Source organism: Aplysia californica, unplaced genomic scaffold (genome assembly GCF_000002075.1).
Source record: "Aplysia californica isolate F4 #8 unplaced genomic scaffold, AplCal3.0 scaffold00519, whole genome shotgun sequence".
In the NCBI taxonomy this organism is placed as follows: Eukaryota; Metazoa; Mollusca; class Gastropoda; order Aplysiida; family Aplysiidae; genus Aplysia; species Aplysia californica.
This window is the reverse complement of record NW_004797789.1, coordinates 151,847-170,636: the sequence shown is the minus strand read 5'-3', so window position 1 is coordinate 170,636 and position 18,790 is coordinate 151,847. Positions and strand designations below refer to the sequence as shown.

Below are 18,790 nucleotides of genomic sequence, written 5' to 3'. Positions count from 1 at the left end.
ATCAAGCCACTTGACCAGTCCATGTCCAAGAACGGCCACGTGCAGGTTGACCCAAGAAGACCACTCAGAGTGTTTGCAAGTGGTCCTTAACTTATGTTGAAGTCTGTATGAGCGCCAGGAGATTAGAAATGTTACAAGAGAGTAACACCATAAAAAAAAGAAGGGGAGATAAGGACGATAGATGTTTGATAGGAACGAAGAAGCAAATCACACTGGAGCACCCGCCAACCACCCACAAAAGAATAAAAGTTTGTTGGGTTGGGTTGTTTTTTTTAATTAAACAACAAAGGCTAGATATGATATAATAAAAGACAAAGTCTTCTAGAATCAAGCTTCCAAACTACTCCCCCCCCCCCCCTCCCCCTTTTCCCCTGCAAGCTGGTTTCAACAGAAAAGTAAAACCTAATAAATGTGAGGCAGCGTGGTGGAATCAGGCTCTCGTCAAAATAATCAAAGTGAAGAAACTGGCATTTTCCCACAGATTTGTGTATTATCATAAATTGTTTGTATTTTTGGGCTCAACACCTTTCATGCCCATTAAGAACTCATTTCTGTGTGGATTTTTCTGAAAAACGTTGATTAAAGGCACAAAAAATGAAAAATTTCAGTTACCACTGACTCTTAAGCAAAGGAAATAACTAATCTTCAGCAGCCATTTTCTCATTAATCTTACCTCTGAAAACAGGTGACCCCCACCCCCTTCATTCGCAAATATCTCGACTAGTAGTATTCAAGATAAATGGATATTTTTTTCATCCAGATAAAGACAAGTGAACAAGCTTTAAGATGATACCAATAACTCTACATGCCCAAAAACTGACGAGAGCCTGATTCCACCCCGTCATGACAGAAATGACATAACCTAACTGACACGTTCAATATAATACACTGCGAGACTGTTTTTCTGGTATAAAATTTTACAAATATGCATTTATATTATATGTATAATACTTTGTTTTACGTACACATTTGTGTCTATTAATTTTTAAGATGTGAGGTCTTTTTCATTGTAATGCCCATTGAGCATCTTTTAGGAAATGGAAATGCGCAGTATAAATGCTATTTATTATTATTATTAAGACAACAGAAAAGATAACGAAAGTTCAGGAGAAAACAGAACAATCTTGTTTTAATTTGCATATATTCACAGCCAACCTCTTAATTCAAGGGATCCAGAACCGAAAACAAGCCAGGCAATTATTTCCTAAAAATAAAGAGAAATTATACATAAACTGATCAAATTACTGTGAAATCAAAGCAGTTTTTAAAAATTAAGTGTAGAGAGGGTAAAATCAACTTACTCCTATTAAAAATTCAATCTATTTTATCGTTTGCGTGTGTGTGTGTGTGTGTGTGTGTGTGCGCATGTGTGTGTGTGAGTGTGCGCGCGCGTGTGTGTGTGTGGGTGTGTGCATGTGCATGTGTGTGTGCATGTGTGTGTGTGTATGTGTGTGTGCGTGTGTTTGTGTGTGTGTGTATGTGTGTGTGCGTGTGTTTGTGTGTGTGTGTGTGTGTGTGTGTGTGTGTGTGTGTGTGTGTGTGTGTGTGGGTGTGTGTGGGTGTGTGTGTGTGTGTGTGTGTGTGTGTGTGTGTGTGTGTGTGTGTGTGTGTGTGTGTGTGTGTGTGCATGTGCATGTGCCTGCGCGTGCTTTCAGAAAACTCGATGTGAGAACAAGAAAAGTGCATAGAGAATAAACCTGGACCAGCCATAACAACCGTTACAAGCGCATGTCAGTTGTCAACAAACGTCAACACAACACTGACACTAGTTCAAACCTTTCAAAAGGCTATTGTATCATGTACACTTTCGTTTTTTGTTTTAGTAGAGGTTTTACGGCGCTCGCAACTGCATAAGGTCATATGAGCGCCAGAAGATTAGAGGTGTTACAAGAGAGTAACAAACATGAAAAAAGAAGAAGGGGAGATAAGGACGATAGATGTTTGATAGGAAAGAAGAAGCAGACCACACCAGAGCACCCACCAACCACCCGCATGTACACTTTACACCACATGAAATGTACAATTCGACTGAGATCGAAAAAAGTGTCATCAAGATAAAAAAAACCAAAAGTATTTGTACAAAACACTGGCAAGCTTGTTCTTATAGTTTCCTCCATTTTGTTTTGGTAGATCATGCAAGCAAAATCCCAAGTAAAAGTCAATGGCACAATAACAAAACCACACGAGGTAGCCATACTTGTCAAAGTCAAACATAATGTCTGGTGTCAGTTCTATCTCCATTTGTGGAACTGTCTCACAACTGCACTCACCAGGCCAAAATTAAGTCAGTGGGAGACATTCCAGTTTCAACAAAATACATGGTATATCTTTGACCTCTTCAAACCAGGGACATCTTTTTTTTTTTTAGTTCTAGTAAGAGTTTTACGGCACTTGCAACACAATAAGGTCGTATGAGCGCCAGAAGATTAGAGGTGTTACAAGAGAGTAACAAACATAAAAAAAGAAGAAGGGGAGATAAGGACGATAGATGTTTGATAGGAAAGAAGAAGCAAACCACACCAGAGCACCCACCAACCACCCACTTACTAACACCTGAAGCTAAAAGGATAATAATTACATTTCAAACAGAAGTAAAAATACGATCTCTTTCTTACACGAGCTGAACTGACCCCCAAAAAATGTATTATTCAAGAAATAGACTTAAAGTTAATATAATATAAAACACAAAATACTCTCCACTAGAACAGAGAGTGCTACGTTTTTCATCTGTTTTGTTATAAATTTCTTCAATTTCAAAAACCAGCCCATGACAGCAAAATCATTGTATTGAAATCTTGAAACGAAACCATTGTAGGCCCAAAACATCTCCTCTGAAAACATCAAGGTTATACCAGCAGAGCGCCCAATATAGCCACAGTCCAGTCCTTTCACTTAGCACTCTTCCACATCTTTTCTTCAAAATGATTTCCTTGTTAAAAATATTTTTTATTTTAGTAGAGGTTTTACGGTGCTCGCAACTGCATAAGGTCATATGAGCACCAGAAGATTAGAGGTGTTACAAGAGAGTAACAAACATAAAAAAGGAGGGGAGATAAGGACGATAGATGTTTCATAGGAAAGAAAGCAAACCACACAAGAGCACCCGCCAACAACCCACAAAAATATTTGAATCTTCTGACAATAGTTCACAGTTTCAGAAATACATCAGAGACAAAATTTTATAAGAAGACAAATTGCCTGCACGAGGACGACTGAAACAAAACAAAAACAAGGACAAACAGCATGTTTTTATTTAGGCAAAAATATCGACTGACTTCAGACATTGATATGACAAAAACTTCCCAATACTGTTGAAATAAACTCAAGTTGTAACTTTCACTGGAAAATCATATACAACACATACAACTACTTCAGTGTACTGTACTGCGGGCAAGAGGTAAAATGTGAACCTATAGACATATATGCACATAACAAAAATGAAATGACAGAGAACAGCGACAAACATTTTACGGTGTAGTGGGTGATTTGGTCAATTCAAGACAAACAATATTTCTTCAACAATGACACACCTACAAACCGACACACTACAAGAGTCACCCACACACTGACACCGAAAATGTCACCCACACCCTGACAAGAAATACATGTGACAAAACAACCTCTCTACTCTAACCTTCCAGAATACAAATTTCTCAGGGTATTGGTTTTGGGGTTTTTTTAATAGAGGTTTTTACGGCGCTCGCAACTGCATACGTTCATATGAGCACCAAGAGGTGGGTGTCAAAGAAGAACTCAAAGAAGAGTTATATTTTTTTTTAAACAATAAATAACTGCAAGTGACTCATCAAAATTAAAAAGGCTGTCACGCATAACGGCAGTATAACACTGACTGTTAAGGTTTTTTTAAAGTCCAGAAACCCCATCAAATCGTCTGTACATTACAGAATCTTAGAAAATATTCTACCAGCTAATCCTTACCACAAGCAGCTAAAAATTCAGGTCCAAGTATTTTGTTTTAGCTTTTGCAATAGTTTTACAGCACCTGCAACACAAGGTCATATAAGTGCCCCCCCCCAAGTGTTACTAGAGAGTAACAAACATAAAAAGGAAGGAGAGATCAGGACAACAGATGTTTGATAGGAAAGATAGAGCAAACCACACAAGAGCACCCGCCAACCACCTGCAAGGTCCAGTTTGTAAACACCAGGACACGTACCACAAGTGTCCGCCTATCATACATTTACCAAATTAACTTATTCAAAGAGGAAATGGAATACAGGGTGCAAAACAACATTTTTTGTAAATTAAGTTTTTTTTAAAGTCTTGATTCAGAGAAGAAATATTACAGCAATTTTTTTTTTAAACAGATAAAAACACCACATCCTTTCCAACATTCAAAGACAAAACAACAATGTGCTCACCTTTTTTTTAAAACAACCCTCAAGAGTTACTCTGTAACTGTGCACATGTTTCACTTAGTTTCAGGGACTCTTGTGAACCTTAAAATAGGATTTCTCTATGCTGATGTTTTAGTTTTAGTAAAAGTTTTACAACACTTGTAACAAATTAAATAAAATAAGTGGAGAATTAGGGTATAGTAATACATACAAACAAAAAAAGGAGAGACAAGGACGAAAGATGTTTGATAGAAAGTGAACTTAAAGATATATAACTAAGAAAAAACAAAAAGTGCAAGCAAAAATAAAATGTTTAATGCGGAAAATAAAAGGCAAGCAAAGAGTGCATGAACTCACACACGACACACACCATCAGACATTCCTCAGACTATCTTAACTCCAAGCCTATCAGCATTTCATAATTCAAAGGTAGACTTTTATATTATCAAGGCTGTATGGCACAGAGTGTGGGGCGAAAAAATATCTCTGCTGTCGCGAGACCTAATTTTGCATTGAGTTTTTGCATTTGCTTGCATTCCTGGCATTGCAATACATTGGCATCTCTCCAGAAGAAGACTACGCAATAAAATCACAAAAAGAGCTTTCTATATTACATTTTGCATTGTTAGCATTGCTTTTACATTAGGGAGAACTTTCTGCCTCACACAGTGAATAAAATACACAAAAAAAGGGTCATTCCATGAAAAACGAAACTAGTGACAAACCTGCTGAATAAATTCTGAACAACGATAGAGTGGATTTTTTTAAAACTGTGTGTTAGAAGAAAGTTGCCTCCGACATACAAAAATAAAGAATGGCTCTATCACTGCTGGGAATTTTCCCATCAAGTCATCATCTCCACATTACCCATACAACTGCATCTTCATTCTTCATGGACTGACCCAGAAACAAGAGTGCCATTACAAGAAATAGCAAGACAACCATGACTTTCACAAACCCTTCCTTTAAATATCCGTACTGTAAATTCCTTGTTCTCTGCTGGTAACAGAACTGGCCATTCAGTGTAAGTTCCAAAAATTCTTAACCCTGGATTTCATAACATCGTGTTTTTCTACACCTAAGTCTTCAAATGATTTACCTTAAAATATCCATGATCAACTACATGAAAAAGAAAGAAAAAACCCAACCTTTTCCCATCATACTTCCGGAAACGTTTTTTTTGCTTTGCAACATTTTTCTCATCTCTCATTTCCACTACAACAGCAACAGACTAAAGAAAAGAACCTAAAAGAGGCGTCATCTATCACTATCACCATGCACATTTTATCACTCGCCCATCAAACACAACAACAGCACAGGCACGCACCCATGCCCGCACACACACACACACACACACACACACACACACACACACACATATACACACACACCTTCTAGTTTTCACACAGGTCACGGAGCAGAAAGCAGTACACCCAGCACTCACTCACACAGAACTGACAACAACTATAAGAAATTCCTGAGATGTAACTAGAGTGACTGAAAACCCCTCAACTACCACAAAAACTTGCACAAACAACCACCACTTTTCCCACATTGTCACACCGGATACAAAAGCCAGCAGACTGAGAAACTACACAAATCTTCCCTTGTTTCACACAAGGTACACTAGGGAAGCAGCGAGGAAAAAGAGATTGAATAGTGTTTTTTTAGTTCTAGTAGAGGGTTTTACGGCACTCGCAACTGCATAAGTTCATATGAGCGCCAGAAGATTAGAGGTGTTACAAGAGAGCAACAAACATAAAAAAGAAGAAGGGGAGATAAAGACGATAGATGTTTGATAGGAAAGAAGAAGCAAACCACAACAGAGCACCCGCATTCAGTCTTAAGACCAGCTTTACAAGTATGAACTTTAGCTGACTGGGGTCATCGTGCTCATACCACCACACCTGTCTGTTCAGTGGAGTGCCTTTTTCACCTGGGGCAAATTGAAGTGACACTGCTAGTCTTGTTTTTGTACTTTCTAGGGATCTGACAAACTAAAAAGATCAAATTCTATTACATTTGGTAGGTTGTTGCATCAAAGTTTGACCAGGAGCATGAATAGGAATCAGATTTTTAATTTTAGTGGGAGTCTTCCCGCACTTAAAACACAATCAGGTCATATAAGAGCCAAGAAATCAGATTTAACAATGCCAAAAAAAATTGTGTTTGAAAAAATTAGCCTGGCTAAACTTGCCTCACTGGGCAGCAAACTAAACAGACAGACATCAAGTCCCTTCAACTCACAAACACAGGACTTTGGTCGGAACACTAGCAGGTAAGAGATAAGAACTCGATTGGTCCACTGGTGTGACGAAAAGACAAAGATGATGCGGATCTTTGCACTGACTGCTCAGCAAGAAAACATAGACAACAGACAGAAACACAGCAAGAAAACGTAGACAACAGACAGAAGCACACATATTTCTCCCCTATCCCACCCTCCTCCAGATTATCACCTTGTCCAAAAGCAGGTTTACTAAAGCTAAAGGCCAGAAGCAGACTACTGTATTCACATTTTATTTATTTATTTATACATATATGATATATATACACACATAATCACAATTGTGACAAAGACTGTTAAACTGTATATTATAACATTAATAAGAACAAAAACTGTCATGGGTCATTGCCAGATACTGGCAAAAACAATCCTGTCGCAATCATGTTCACATACACTTTTTTTTAAAAAAACAATGCTGGGAAGATAGTGGCAAAACCCCAAAAAATGTGATAAATACATGCAGTAAAGGGACAAAACCATCAATGATAGTGAGTCCAAAGTTACATTAGTTAAGACATAAAATCCAATTAGCAAGGATGCATATATATATATTAGGAATTAAGGAAAAGAGAATTAATCCAAAAATGTTGTAAACTTTATTCCAAAACAAACATAATCAAACACACTGACATGTAATATGTTTCAACACAAGAAAAGCTTTCTATAAATGTGGTATTCAAAGAGCCATCACAGATACTGATAATTTTTCGACTGAGTACACAAAAAACCCGAACAATCACTGAATAATTTACTTCATAACTTTTTGTACAAATATCTCAGCTGCATCGTAACTCTCGGGCACTTGCAACAAATCAACACAACACAAACACTGACATTTCCACAGACTCTCACACAAATCCACACATCCTCACAACTCTCACATCAGTCACATTAAAATCTTCCCCGGTCGGTCTCATTTCCGTTGACTAGATCCGGCTAAAATCCGAGCACGTGCCGGTGGAAGACGCCTCCGTGGCCGACCACCTCCTTGGAGATGGTGGAGAGAGTGCTGAAGTTTTTCCTGGTGTTGTTATCCGTGGCCTGCTGTAGGTTCAGCTTGATCCTGTCGTGGGCCTGAAATCGGGCGGGAGTTTTTCAGGGGGTTTTTGTCAGAGTTTTACAGCACTTGCAACACAAATACAATCAGCATTGGTCTCACTGACCGTGGTAGAAGTCACAAGTCACCTAAACCTTTAAGTTCTTCTTTGTTTTGCTGAAGAAACATTTCTCTGTGTTACTTACGCAATATTTTCCTCTGAGGATGCATTAATAATCTTCAGACATTGACGGACTAACTACTACCATTATTATTTCTGGCAAACTTCTCCACACAGATTGCATTCAGAGCTGCCATGCCGGTGATGCACTATCAGCGGCTCAGTCAAATTCCTTTACGACGGATACGACGACAACATTATAATTAATTTTTGGCAATTGCCAAAAGTAAGTCTCTCTTTTCGGAAATTCTTTCATTAGATGAAGGACTATTAAAAAAATAGGTTCATTTGTTTTGATTTGAAGACCAATTTAGTGACGTGTATGTCACTCTCAAGTTTCTTATCCAAAGAAGGTTCCGGCATTGTGGGGAAAACCCCCTCCGGAGATAAAGAGCTCACACCACAACCTGTCCTCCTTTGATGGTTGAGTGTAAGAGACTGACAAATGTCAAACTGCACAGTCGCATTTGTTGGAGTCTTGTGTCCAGCTATAAGCTTGACTTCAAGTGAAGGCACACAACAACTCCTAACATGAAAACAAGACAGACTAGATTGAAAAAGAAACCAGTTCCAAATTCTAAGCATTGGGACATTCTCTGCTTACAACCTAGAAGTATCAGCTAGTCAAGTACATGAAGCCTACTTTCCAGTACAGATACACATACTGTAAATAAATGCAATGTAGCACAGTCCAACCTGCTCTTTTACTTCCCTTTTTTTTTTTCAAATCCAGCGACCAAATGACCGCTTCCCACTTTACAAGAGTCAACTGTTGGATGATTATTGCTGTTAGATTTCCCAGTCAACAAACATACCAATAAACCACCAATGAGATAAATATGAAGTAATGAGTCCACAAGCTTTTAAAATTGACAGCCTCACAATCTCCAGTTTGTGACTTTGCCCCTTTTTCCTGTGGCCTCCTCAAATATAATCTATAATCATTAGTTCATGCTCAGATGCTACTGGATCGCTAACAACAACAACAACAACATCATTAGTTCATCTTTTAACCCTATCCGTACGTCGTGTTTTACTATCGTATCCATACGACGTGGAGAACTCTGTGCCACCACTTTCCAAAAGAGGAAATTAACTTGTTAATCCAATCCGTACACTTTGCATAGCAGTCTGTCAAAATGATTTTTGGAGAAATACTGAGAAAGTTTCAAAGACATCTTCGTACTAGAAGTATTCTAAAAGGTGAAAAATACAACCCGAGGGTACAAAATGACCCCAGGGCATACGGATATAAGGTCAAAAGCTCTCCCCCAACACACTTAAAAATCTTCCCACGATCCGGTTTCCCCCCAACAGGCCACACAGCCATCTTACCTCATTGCACCAGACTTCACACATCATCTTTTCGTGTCCGGCAGAGTTGTGAGCCTCGTTGATACTGCGCGTGGCTCGGGACAGAACGGCCACCATGGCGTAGATGTCGATGGCAGCATCAGCCAGTCGCTTCAGCAGGAACTGCTCGTCTGTAACACACAATAAAATAAATGACGACAATAATGACAATAATAATAAAAACACTAATGTTAATTCCATTATTAACAATGCCAAAATCTTGATGATAATAATATTAATAATAATAACAACAATAGCAAAAGTGACAATATTATCAGTCTATCATTATGTTAATGCAACAATAAAAACAATTTCAAAATAATGACATTCATGACGATGATGATAATAAAAACAATAAAATAACAATGGCATTAAAAACATTGGGGGCAATCATACAATGTACGTAGATGATGATAATTTAATAAAAATTTTTCCTCTCCTGCCTATCTTTGACAACTCATACTAGACCACCAATCCAAATGCCATAAATCAAAGGACCAGAGCCATCACAATACTGTATATGGGTCCAAAATACTGTCAGTGGGCTGTCACAATTTCATATGTGGACCATCACAATACTGTATGTGGACCATCACAATACTGTATGTGGACCATCACAATACTGTATGTGGACCATCACAATACTGAATGTGGACCATCACAATACTGTATGTGGACCATCACAATACTGAATGTGGACCATCACAATTCTGTATGTGGACCATCACAATACTGTATGTGGGCCCAAAATACTGAATGTGGACCATCACAATACTGAAAGTGGGCTATCACAATAACATGAGAGGAACAAACCGTACCAATGATTTTCTTGTTGTGTTTCATGAGCAGATCTTCCACGGTACCACCAAAGGCATCTATAGATTTGGCAGCCTGCAAAAGAAATGTGAATAACTCAATAACATTAAAGTCCTTTAGTTTTACAAGTTTCAGCACATGTTTCCAAACTCCTCGCTAGATCTATACTTCAGTTCGAACTTTCTGACATTTTTTTTCATCAGGGATTCTGAGTCTTATTTCATCCGATCTATGAACTTATCAGAGACTATATTTATTCTTCTTATTCACAAGCATAATAGCTCCATAATTTACAATTCATATTCATTTTTCTTCTAGCTGGCATCATCGCAGATCAAATCCAAACACTGTGAAGTCTTTTTCTGCAGTACATTCCAAAGCTGACATAAGTAAAAGTAAAGCTGAAACCCAATCTGAAGGGAAAGGTAAACAGATATAGCTGTAGATCGTTGTGAGTTTGTATGTGCGTATGTGCATATGTACGTATGTGTGTATATGTGTATGTATGTGTGCTGCGTGAGTGAGTGAATATGTGTTTGCACGAGTATGTAACACTATGTACCTTTAAAATTGATTTGTAAATCCATAATATGTATCATGTTAAGCGCATAGAGCATTGCATAAGTGGAAATGCGCTATATACTATATATTGTTACTATTATATACCTGCAAATATCAGAGCAAGGCAGATATGTGATGTCTCCACATACAGAAAATGAGCAGTGTCTGGGTTTCAAATCCTACGCCAGCTATAGAAATGTCCAACATCTCCACGTAAAGAACAAAACCCAAATCTTAAATCTATCTATCTAATCAACATATGTGAGGCAGCGTGGTGGAATCAGGCTCTCGTCAAAATAATCAAAGTGAAGAAACTTGCTTTTTTCTGTTGGTGTGTGAATTTTTATCAATTTTTTGTTTTTCGGCTCAACACCTTTCGTGCCCATTAAAGAACACATTTCTATGTGGGTTTTTTCTGAAAAACGTAGATTAAAGGCAAAAAAAATGTAAATTTTCAGTTACCACGGACTCTTAAGCTAAGGAATTAACTAATCTTTGGCTGCCATTTTCTCACTAATTTTACCTCGGAAAACAGGTGACCCCCGCCTCCTTCATTCGCAAATATCTCACTTGTATTCAAGATAAATGGATATTTTTTTCATCCAAATAAACACAAGTGAACATCTTTACGATGATACCAATAACTCTACATGCTCAAAAATTGACGAGAGCCTGATTCCTCCACCCTGCCTCACATATGTAATGTCCTTGCCTGCAGAAAATGCACCCCATTTTTTCCACAAATGAAAGTATCTTTTTCTCTCTTTCAAATTCTTTTTTAAAAAGATTTACCACACTTGCAACACAATTAGGTTGTACAAGTGCAGAAGATAACAGGCGTTACTAAAGAGAAACATACAGAGAAATTACGGAGGAAAGATAAAACCATAGACGTTTTTGAGGGAAACGAAGGCGCAAACCTCACCACAGTACACCCCCTCCCGAACCATTCACTCTTTTCTCCTTCTGGTGCCAAATCTGAAACAACACACCGGCCATGATGGTTTGCTTCTCCTTTCTCAGCTCTGATGCTCTTAAAAAATCATTTATAACCCATAATATTGTCGATGGCTGGTTGCGAGACTCTGACAAACCCCATTAAGCAATTTGCCGTTTGTTGTAGTCTTGCTCACAGCCATTTTTTTTCAACACCACAACAACGTAAAAATGCAAAAGAGGAAGCAGCAGTTAGCACCCACCTTGTCGGCACAGCCCGCCAAGTCAGGATGAACATGCTCCTTCAGGGAAACATTGCCAGTGGACATTCCCACCAACCTGTCGACAAAATATGGGGGGGGGGGTTTGTTTTAAATAAAAGTTTTACGGCACTAGCGACACAATTAAGTCATATCAGTGCCTAAGATTAGAGGTGTTAGTTACAAGAGAGTAACAAACACAAAAAAGAAGGAGGAGAGCTAAGGAAGATAGATGTTTAATAAGAACCACACCAGAGAACCCACCTACCACCCACAGTTTTGTTTGAGTGAGGAGATGCACATCAGAAAAAAAGGAGGAAAAGAAAAGAAGAAGGACCTATCAGGAGCTTTCTCTAGAGAACCACCCAAACAGATATTATAGATTTTTTAAAAGATATAAAACCTACCAGTGATGCTCTCTATGTAGGACCTACCAACCACACAAAAAAAGACACAACAGAGGGAAAGACAAAGTATAACGCCTGCTTGTGGCATCATCCAACTGCTCTTCTATATAAAAGAAAGAAAATAAAAACAGACTGATCTTAAACCTGAACCTGGACAGAAATTATCTACAGTCAAACCCGCTCAAATGGCCACCTGTCTGAGACAATCAGCTGTACAAAATAACCACTTCCTCCCCCTTAGCCCTCTTCTTTTTATATTTGACACAGACATTGTCCGAGACGTCCACCTGAGACATCTACTTTTCTCCCCGTTGTTGAAGTCTCATACAATTTCAGACAAACAAATTCATATACATATGTGAGGCAGTGTGGTGGAATCAGGCTCTCGTCAATTTTTGGGCATGAAGAGTTATTGGTATCATCATAAAGCTTGTTCACTTGTCTTTATTTGGATGAAAAAAATATCCATTTATCTTGAATACAAGTCGAGATATTTGCAAAAGAAGGAGGTGGGGGTCACCTTTTTTCAGAGGCAAAATTAGTGAGGAAATGGCTGCCAAAGATTAGTTATTTCCTTAGCTTAAGAGTTCTTGGTAACTGAAGATTTACATTTTTTATGCCTTTAATCAAAGCTTTTCAGAAAAATCCACCCAGAAATGAGTTCTTTAATGGCCATGAAAGGTGTTTTGCCAAAAAAACAAAAATTTGATAAAAATTCAAAACCTGCGGAAAAATACAAATTTCTATACTTTGGTTATTTTGACGAGAGCCTGATTCCACCACGCTGCCTCACATATCCACTGACATTGCTGCGTCCCACCAAAGGAGGTTGCAGCCAATGCTGGACTACACAGATGTGATTATAAACCTGATATCTGTCTCTCTTTTCTTTCTGTTCCATCAACCAAAACTCAACAAAAGAATAAAAGCACAATCAAGACAGGGTCAAACATCCTGAACCAGGGACAGGGGATACACCAGAAGTAGGAGATCGCCAAAAGAATAAAATGAAAAGTTTAAAAAATGAAGGAACAAGAAGTAAACTCAGTAAAGCACCCACCAACCACCCATAAGATAAAAAGTTTTCAGTTTTAGTAAAAATGTATTGATAATTGCAACACAAGCAAGTCATAAAAGTGTCAAAATTTAGAAGTGGTGTTACTAGAGAGTAACATGCAAAGAAAAGAAGGAGGGCCACAGATGTTTGATAGGAAAGAAGTAGCAAACCACATAGGAGCACCCGCAAAAAACAACTTTCTTACACCCACAAAATTAAAGCCAGCAACACTATGACAAAAAAGAAGTACAAGGAGCCGACCACAGCGCTGTTCCCACCACCAGCCCACAACCCACTTCCTTTCTTTCTTTTTTTTTATAGTAGAGGGTTTTACGGCGCTCGCAATTGCATACGGTCATATGAGCGCCAAGGGGTGGATGTCAACAGAGAAGTCTTTACAGGGAATCAGACTTAGACTGCTCACCTCTCTAGCTTCAACAGCACAAGGTCTACTTCGACTATCAAGGCACCCCAAAATAGCAGGTCACAAGAGAGTGACAAACATACAAAAGAAGTATAGGAAAAGGACAATAGTTAGGATCAGGAAAGAAAAAGCAGCAGTTCCCTGTTGTAGATCTGACACAGTTATGAGCGTGACATGAGTCAGCCCATTTACAATTCTACTGTGCATTAGAACGAGAAATGTCCCCCCTTTGGGAATGGCCTGAAGACACTTCAGTCAGTGGCACCGCCCCGGGGGGGTAACCCACTTTCTAACGACCATAACTAACCTCTTTGCTCTTTTGGCTCCTGCACCCACCAGGAGACCCAGATTGGCTGCAGGATTGGCCAGAGCCTTCTGGAGTTCCTTCAGTTGGCTGCCAGCATACTGTAAGATAAGACAACAATGGCTTTTTAGTTTTAGTAGAGGTTTTACGACGCTCACAAATGGTTATATGAGCGCCAAGGGGTGGATGTCAACAGGGAAGTCCTTACAGGGAATCGGACATACTCTGCTCACCTCTCTAGTTTCAACAGTGCAAAGTCTGCTTCAACTATCAAGGCACCCCGGAAATAGCAGGTCACGATAGTTAGAATTAGGAAAGAAAAAGCAACAGTTCCCTGTTGCACTTCAGGCAGTTATGAACATGACATTGATGAATCAGCCCATTTACAATTACAATTTTACCTTGCATAAGAACTCGAGATGTTAATGTCTCCCCCTTTGAGAATGGCCTACAGACACTTCAGTCAGTAGCACCGCCCCGGGGGTACAACGGCTAACGGTGTACTGTTGTTAGATAAAGTAAGACAATAATGGCTACCGGCCTACTGTAAGATAAGTTACCAATTAATTTACTCTCTCTCTCTCTCTCTCTCTCTCTCTCTCTCTCTCTCTCTCTCTCCCTCTCCCTCTCCATCTCCCTCTCTCTCTCCACATGGGAATCGAACTAAGGTCCTCTGCATGCCACTGTCAAGTGCCTGATCCCTACACCAGACACTGGTTCCAACTGACCTGAATTCCTGTCAGTGAGACAAACAGGCGCAAGATGTCGTTGGTTCCTTCGAAGATGCGGAAAATTCTCAGGTCCCTCATCACTCTCTCCACACCACAGTCCTGGAGGGGGGAGAAGACGTTAGTCTCACAAAATACACAGAAAAACATAATAATAAATAATAAACGACATTTATATAGCGCTCAAACCCGATCAAAGTACAAAGGCTCTGAGCCCATCAAGCATTAGCTATTTTCTCAACATCATGGTAATGCTTTTGCAAGGAAAAACATCACACCTTACGTGTTCTACTAAATATCATCACCATGCATTTGTCAGAAAACTTCAACATCAGCTTTTTCCTCAACGTTACGATAATGTCTTTGGGGTGAACATGTCCCACATCAAGCTTTTTTCTTAACATCATGGTTATGTATTTGGGAGCAAAATGTCACATCTCTGCTTTTTTCTCAACATGCCACTCTTATTGTTTTTTAAGAGAAGAATATCCCACATTAGCTTTTTTCTTGACATCCAAAATAAGTTTTTGAGAGAAAAACATCACACATTAGCTTATTCCTCAAAATCATCATCCGGTTTGGTTTTTTCAGTATCATATCACATAATAGATTACGTCAAAGTATTCGTCTTTGAAAGCCATTATGGCTCTGACATGTCAAGGAAAAAACTTTTTCTCCAAGTATAGAGACAACATTTTGTCAAGAAGAACTTATTATACCTACTTAATTTGACCTTCTACTCGCGCTTTGCTGTCATACCATGCACCAAAAAAAAAAAAAACTTTTTTAAAAATAAAAAGAAGGAAAAAAAAGAAAGGAGAAAAGAATAGAAAAGGAAAAAAAAAATGGCTGAGGACAACTTCAAAGCAACATAGATGGCCCCTTCTTCTAAACCTGAAAACACGGTTTTTAAAAGAAAATCCAGTTAGGCTTCACGCACACTAGGGAAATTTCAACATGTCACAAAGCTGTGAGTATGCAAATGAGGCAATTTTCACAGGCTGCGAGTATGCAAAGGAGGCAGTTTTCACACCCCTTAGTCTCTCTTCACCGTCAAGTGACATCATACTTCGAAGCCATACGACAGACGGAAATTGCCACGGTGTGCATGGGGCCTAACTCTCTCTTATGCTCTCATGCAAAACTGTCACCCTCCTCTCCCAATATTCACCTTCATGTAGCCCATGCCTCCCAAGACTTGAATGGCCTCATCAGCACAGTACCACGCTGCCTCCTGCAACAACACAGTCATAATCATTAATATTTATAATCATAATGAAAATATCATCATCATCATAATCAAAATAATATTCATTCATAAATATTTGACAATGACCACTGTATCTGTAGAGGAAAATATTCTTGACAAGAGATAGAAGAAATGAGGATTAAGATGATCTGTGGCTTCTGTTATAGCTAATGAGACCAATTCTGGCAGAGAACAGTTTGCCACATTTTGAGCGAATAAAAGCTTCATTTAACAACACATTTAACAAAATCTTTCAGTAAATTCTCTTGTAAAACAACACAAAGAAAATTATTGACATCAAAGTATAATTTGACAAAGTTTAAATTACAGATTAAAGCCAAGCACCACCCACCACCTGTATAAAATCTATACAAAGTATAGTTGTATAAAATCTATACAAAGTATAGCGGACACATTTTATTTACACAAAACAATTTGCAGGTGGTAGTTAAAACACTTACTAGTGACAAGTATTTATCGAAACTCCAGCTTAGAAATACACGTGAATGGGCCCTGCTAAATTTTTAGCTTCTTAAATGTGGCACATGTGGGCGCTGGCTATTAAAAGGTTGACAAGCACTATTTTATGTGTTTCTATCATCTTTTATCTCTTCTTCGCCAAAAAGCATCTTGTGGCATATTAACACCCATTAAATACAACACAACATCACCTTGAAACTAACCAGTGATCTAACACAAGATAGTTCTGTATGAGTCGAATGAAACAAATATTTACCACTACAATCAAGTTTTCAAGTTATCTAAATTTTTTTCGCATAACTGTAACAGACATTAATTGACAATCCCAAACTTAGAAATTATATCTTTTTAATAAAACTAAACATGAAAAAAAAACTTCCTTCTAATACTGCCACTGCAAAGCGCCAAGCTGCAAATGCAGAAAGCATACCAAACACGTTCTCAAAGCCACAATACTCTTTTAAAAACGTTTGCAATAAACAAGGATAACTTACAGAGGCAAATATTTTGCTGATGGCTGCCTCAATCTGAAATTCTGCTGAGCCTTGGTCCATGTTGGCAGAGATCATGTAGGCCATCGACTGTCAGGGGAAATTGAAGAATGAAACATGATGACAAACCATTCTGTAATATTTTTTCCTAAGATACCTGCCTTCAAATGCAAATAAAGGTTGTGCCAATGTAGCAAACTACGAGATAAATACACAACATGATACATTGTTGAACCACAATCTGAAATAAACAAAGTGCACTGTTGAACCAAACTGTGAAATAAACCAATTGCTGAACCAAATTATGAAATCAACAGATTGCTAAATCAAACTGTAGAATAAACAGATTGCTGAACCAAACTTTGAAATAACAGATTGCATGGTTGAACCTCAAAAACCCTTGTAGGTCCAAATGTTCACAACACACACCATAAGCGTTCACTTTGTGCCATGTTCACATTAACGACAGCCTTTCTGTGTACTGTAAGACCAGGTGAGGTAGCACAGAAAGAACCCACCAAGGGACAGTCATTAATAGCAAAAAGAGGTAGGGGCAAATCATCGGACAGCAGTTAAAATGTCCTACACCTACAATTTGGAGAAAAAAAATATTTTATAGCATTATCTTAATCAATCATATCAGTTGTATGTGCTCAAGAAATATTTTGTAGAAATTCACATTTTAAACATAGAAAAAGCAAAAATCCCTCCCCCCCCCCCCCCCCCCCCCCCCCCCCAAAAAAAAACCCTCATAATTTAGGAACAATTGTTAAAAGAACAAATCAGTTTTTTTCTCTACAGAGAAATTTTGCTTTTGGGACTGAGTACATTTAAGCAGCTTGCTGAAGAACTGCAGTTGAGTCCTTAGACACTTAAGTCGACATAAAGTCTTTGATTACCGTATTCTCACTAGAAAAATGGAAGAAAGAGGAAGAGATAAACCAAAAATATATGTCTCAGAGACATTGAACAGGTGGGTATAGGGAACAGAAAAGGACACTATGAAAAATTTTTAGGCATCTGGATTAAAAAATGAGAAACAAACCATGATTGCTGATGTCTGTTTCAGATCGTGAAAAACAAACCATGATTGCTGATGTCTGTTTCAGATCTTTATTTTTTAAATGTAGGTGCTTTTACGCCACTATTGATTCAATTTACATTACATAGGAGGTAGGCTTCTGACCCTGTCTGTCAGGCCAACCCGGGCCGAGAAGGCTTCATCCCAGCAGAAAGACAGAAGAGATACGCTCTAAAAATGTTCTCCCCACTCGAGAATCAACCTCGGGTCTCCTGCATGTGACAGCGAAGCACCTAACCACAACACCAGACGCCGGTTACTTCAGATCTGGCACTTGAAGAAGGAGTGTGAGGATAAATCATGGCACACACGGAGATAATGGCCGATACATCCTCCTCACCACTGCCTTTATCACTCTGGATCAGAGTATAGGCCACAAACAAACACTTTCCACATTTCCCTATCCCAGGCTAGACTCTTGAAATTATTCCACTCCTTCCGATTTTTCTGTACATCATTCTCTGCCACTCTTCTCCAGATTCTAGGTGGCCTTCCCCTTAATCTTTTACCCTGGGGATCCCAATCCAACACTTTCTTTGTTACTACATAGCTGCCTAGCTTCCTGAGAGTATGTCTGATCCATCACCACCGCCTTCTTCCCACTTCCATCTTCAACTGGGCTCTGTCTTGTGCTCCTTAAAACTTCCTCCTCATTGGTGAACCTGTCTGTCCTTCTTACCCTGAATAACTTTCTCAGACATTTGTCTCAAAAAATGACACACTTACACATTTCACTCAAGCATTTCCCCTTCCATCTCCTCTCCTCCCCTATTCCCCCCCC

At 38.7% G+C, this 18,790-nt stretch overlaps 1 protein-coding gene across 1 annotated transcript in view; it reads right to left on the bottom strand.

Annotated features, from left to right (window-relative positions):
* Positions 1-4,653: 4,653 nt before the first annotated feature.
* LOC101854599 (very long-chain specific acyl-CoA dehydrogenase, mitochondrial) overlaps positions 4,654-18,790 on the bottom strand; it is a 34,974-nt gene continuing 20,837 nt past the window's right edge. Inside the window, exons 13-19 of the mRNA XM_005106207.3 lie at positions 15,880-15,942; positions 14,709-14,810; positions 13,984-14,081; positions 11,792-11,867; positions 10,034-10,106; positions 9,198-9,346; positions 4,654-7,719 (exon numbers count right to left, since the gene is read on the bottom strand). Of these exons, the coding sequence (XP_005106264.1) occupies positions 7,582-7,719; positions 9,198-9,346; positions 10,034-10,106; positions 11,792-11,867; positions 13,984-14,081; positions 14,709-14,810; positions 15,880-15,942 (699 nt within the window). The 3' untranslated portion in view covers positions 4,654-7,581. The remainder of the gene's footprint in view (positions 7,720-9,197; positions 9,347-10,033; positions 10,107-11,791; positions 11,868-13,983; positions 14,082-14,708; positions 14,811-15,879; positions 15,943-18,790) is intronic.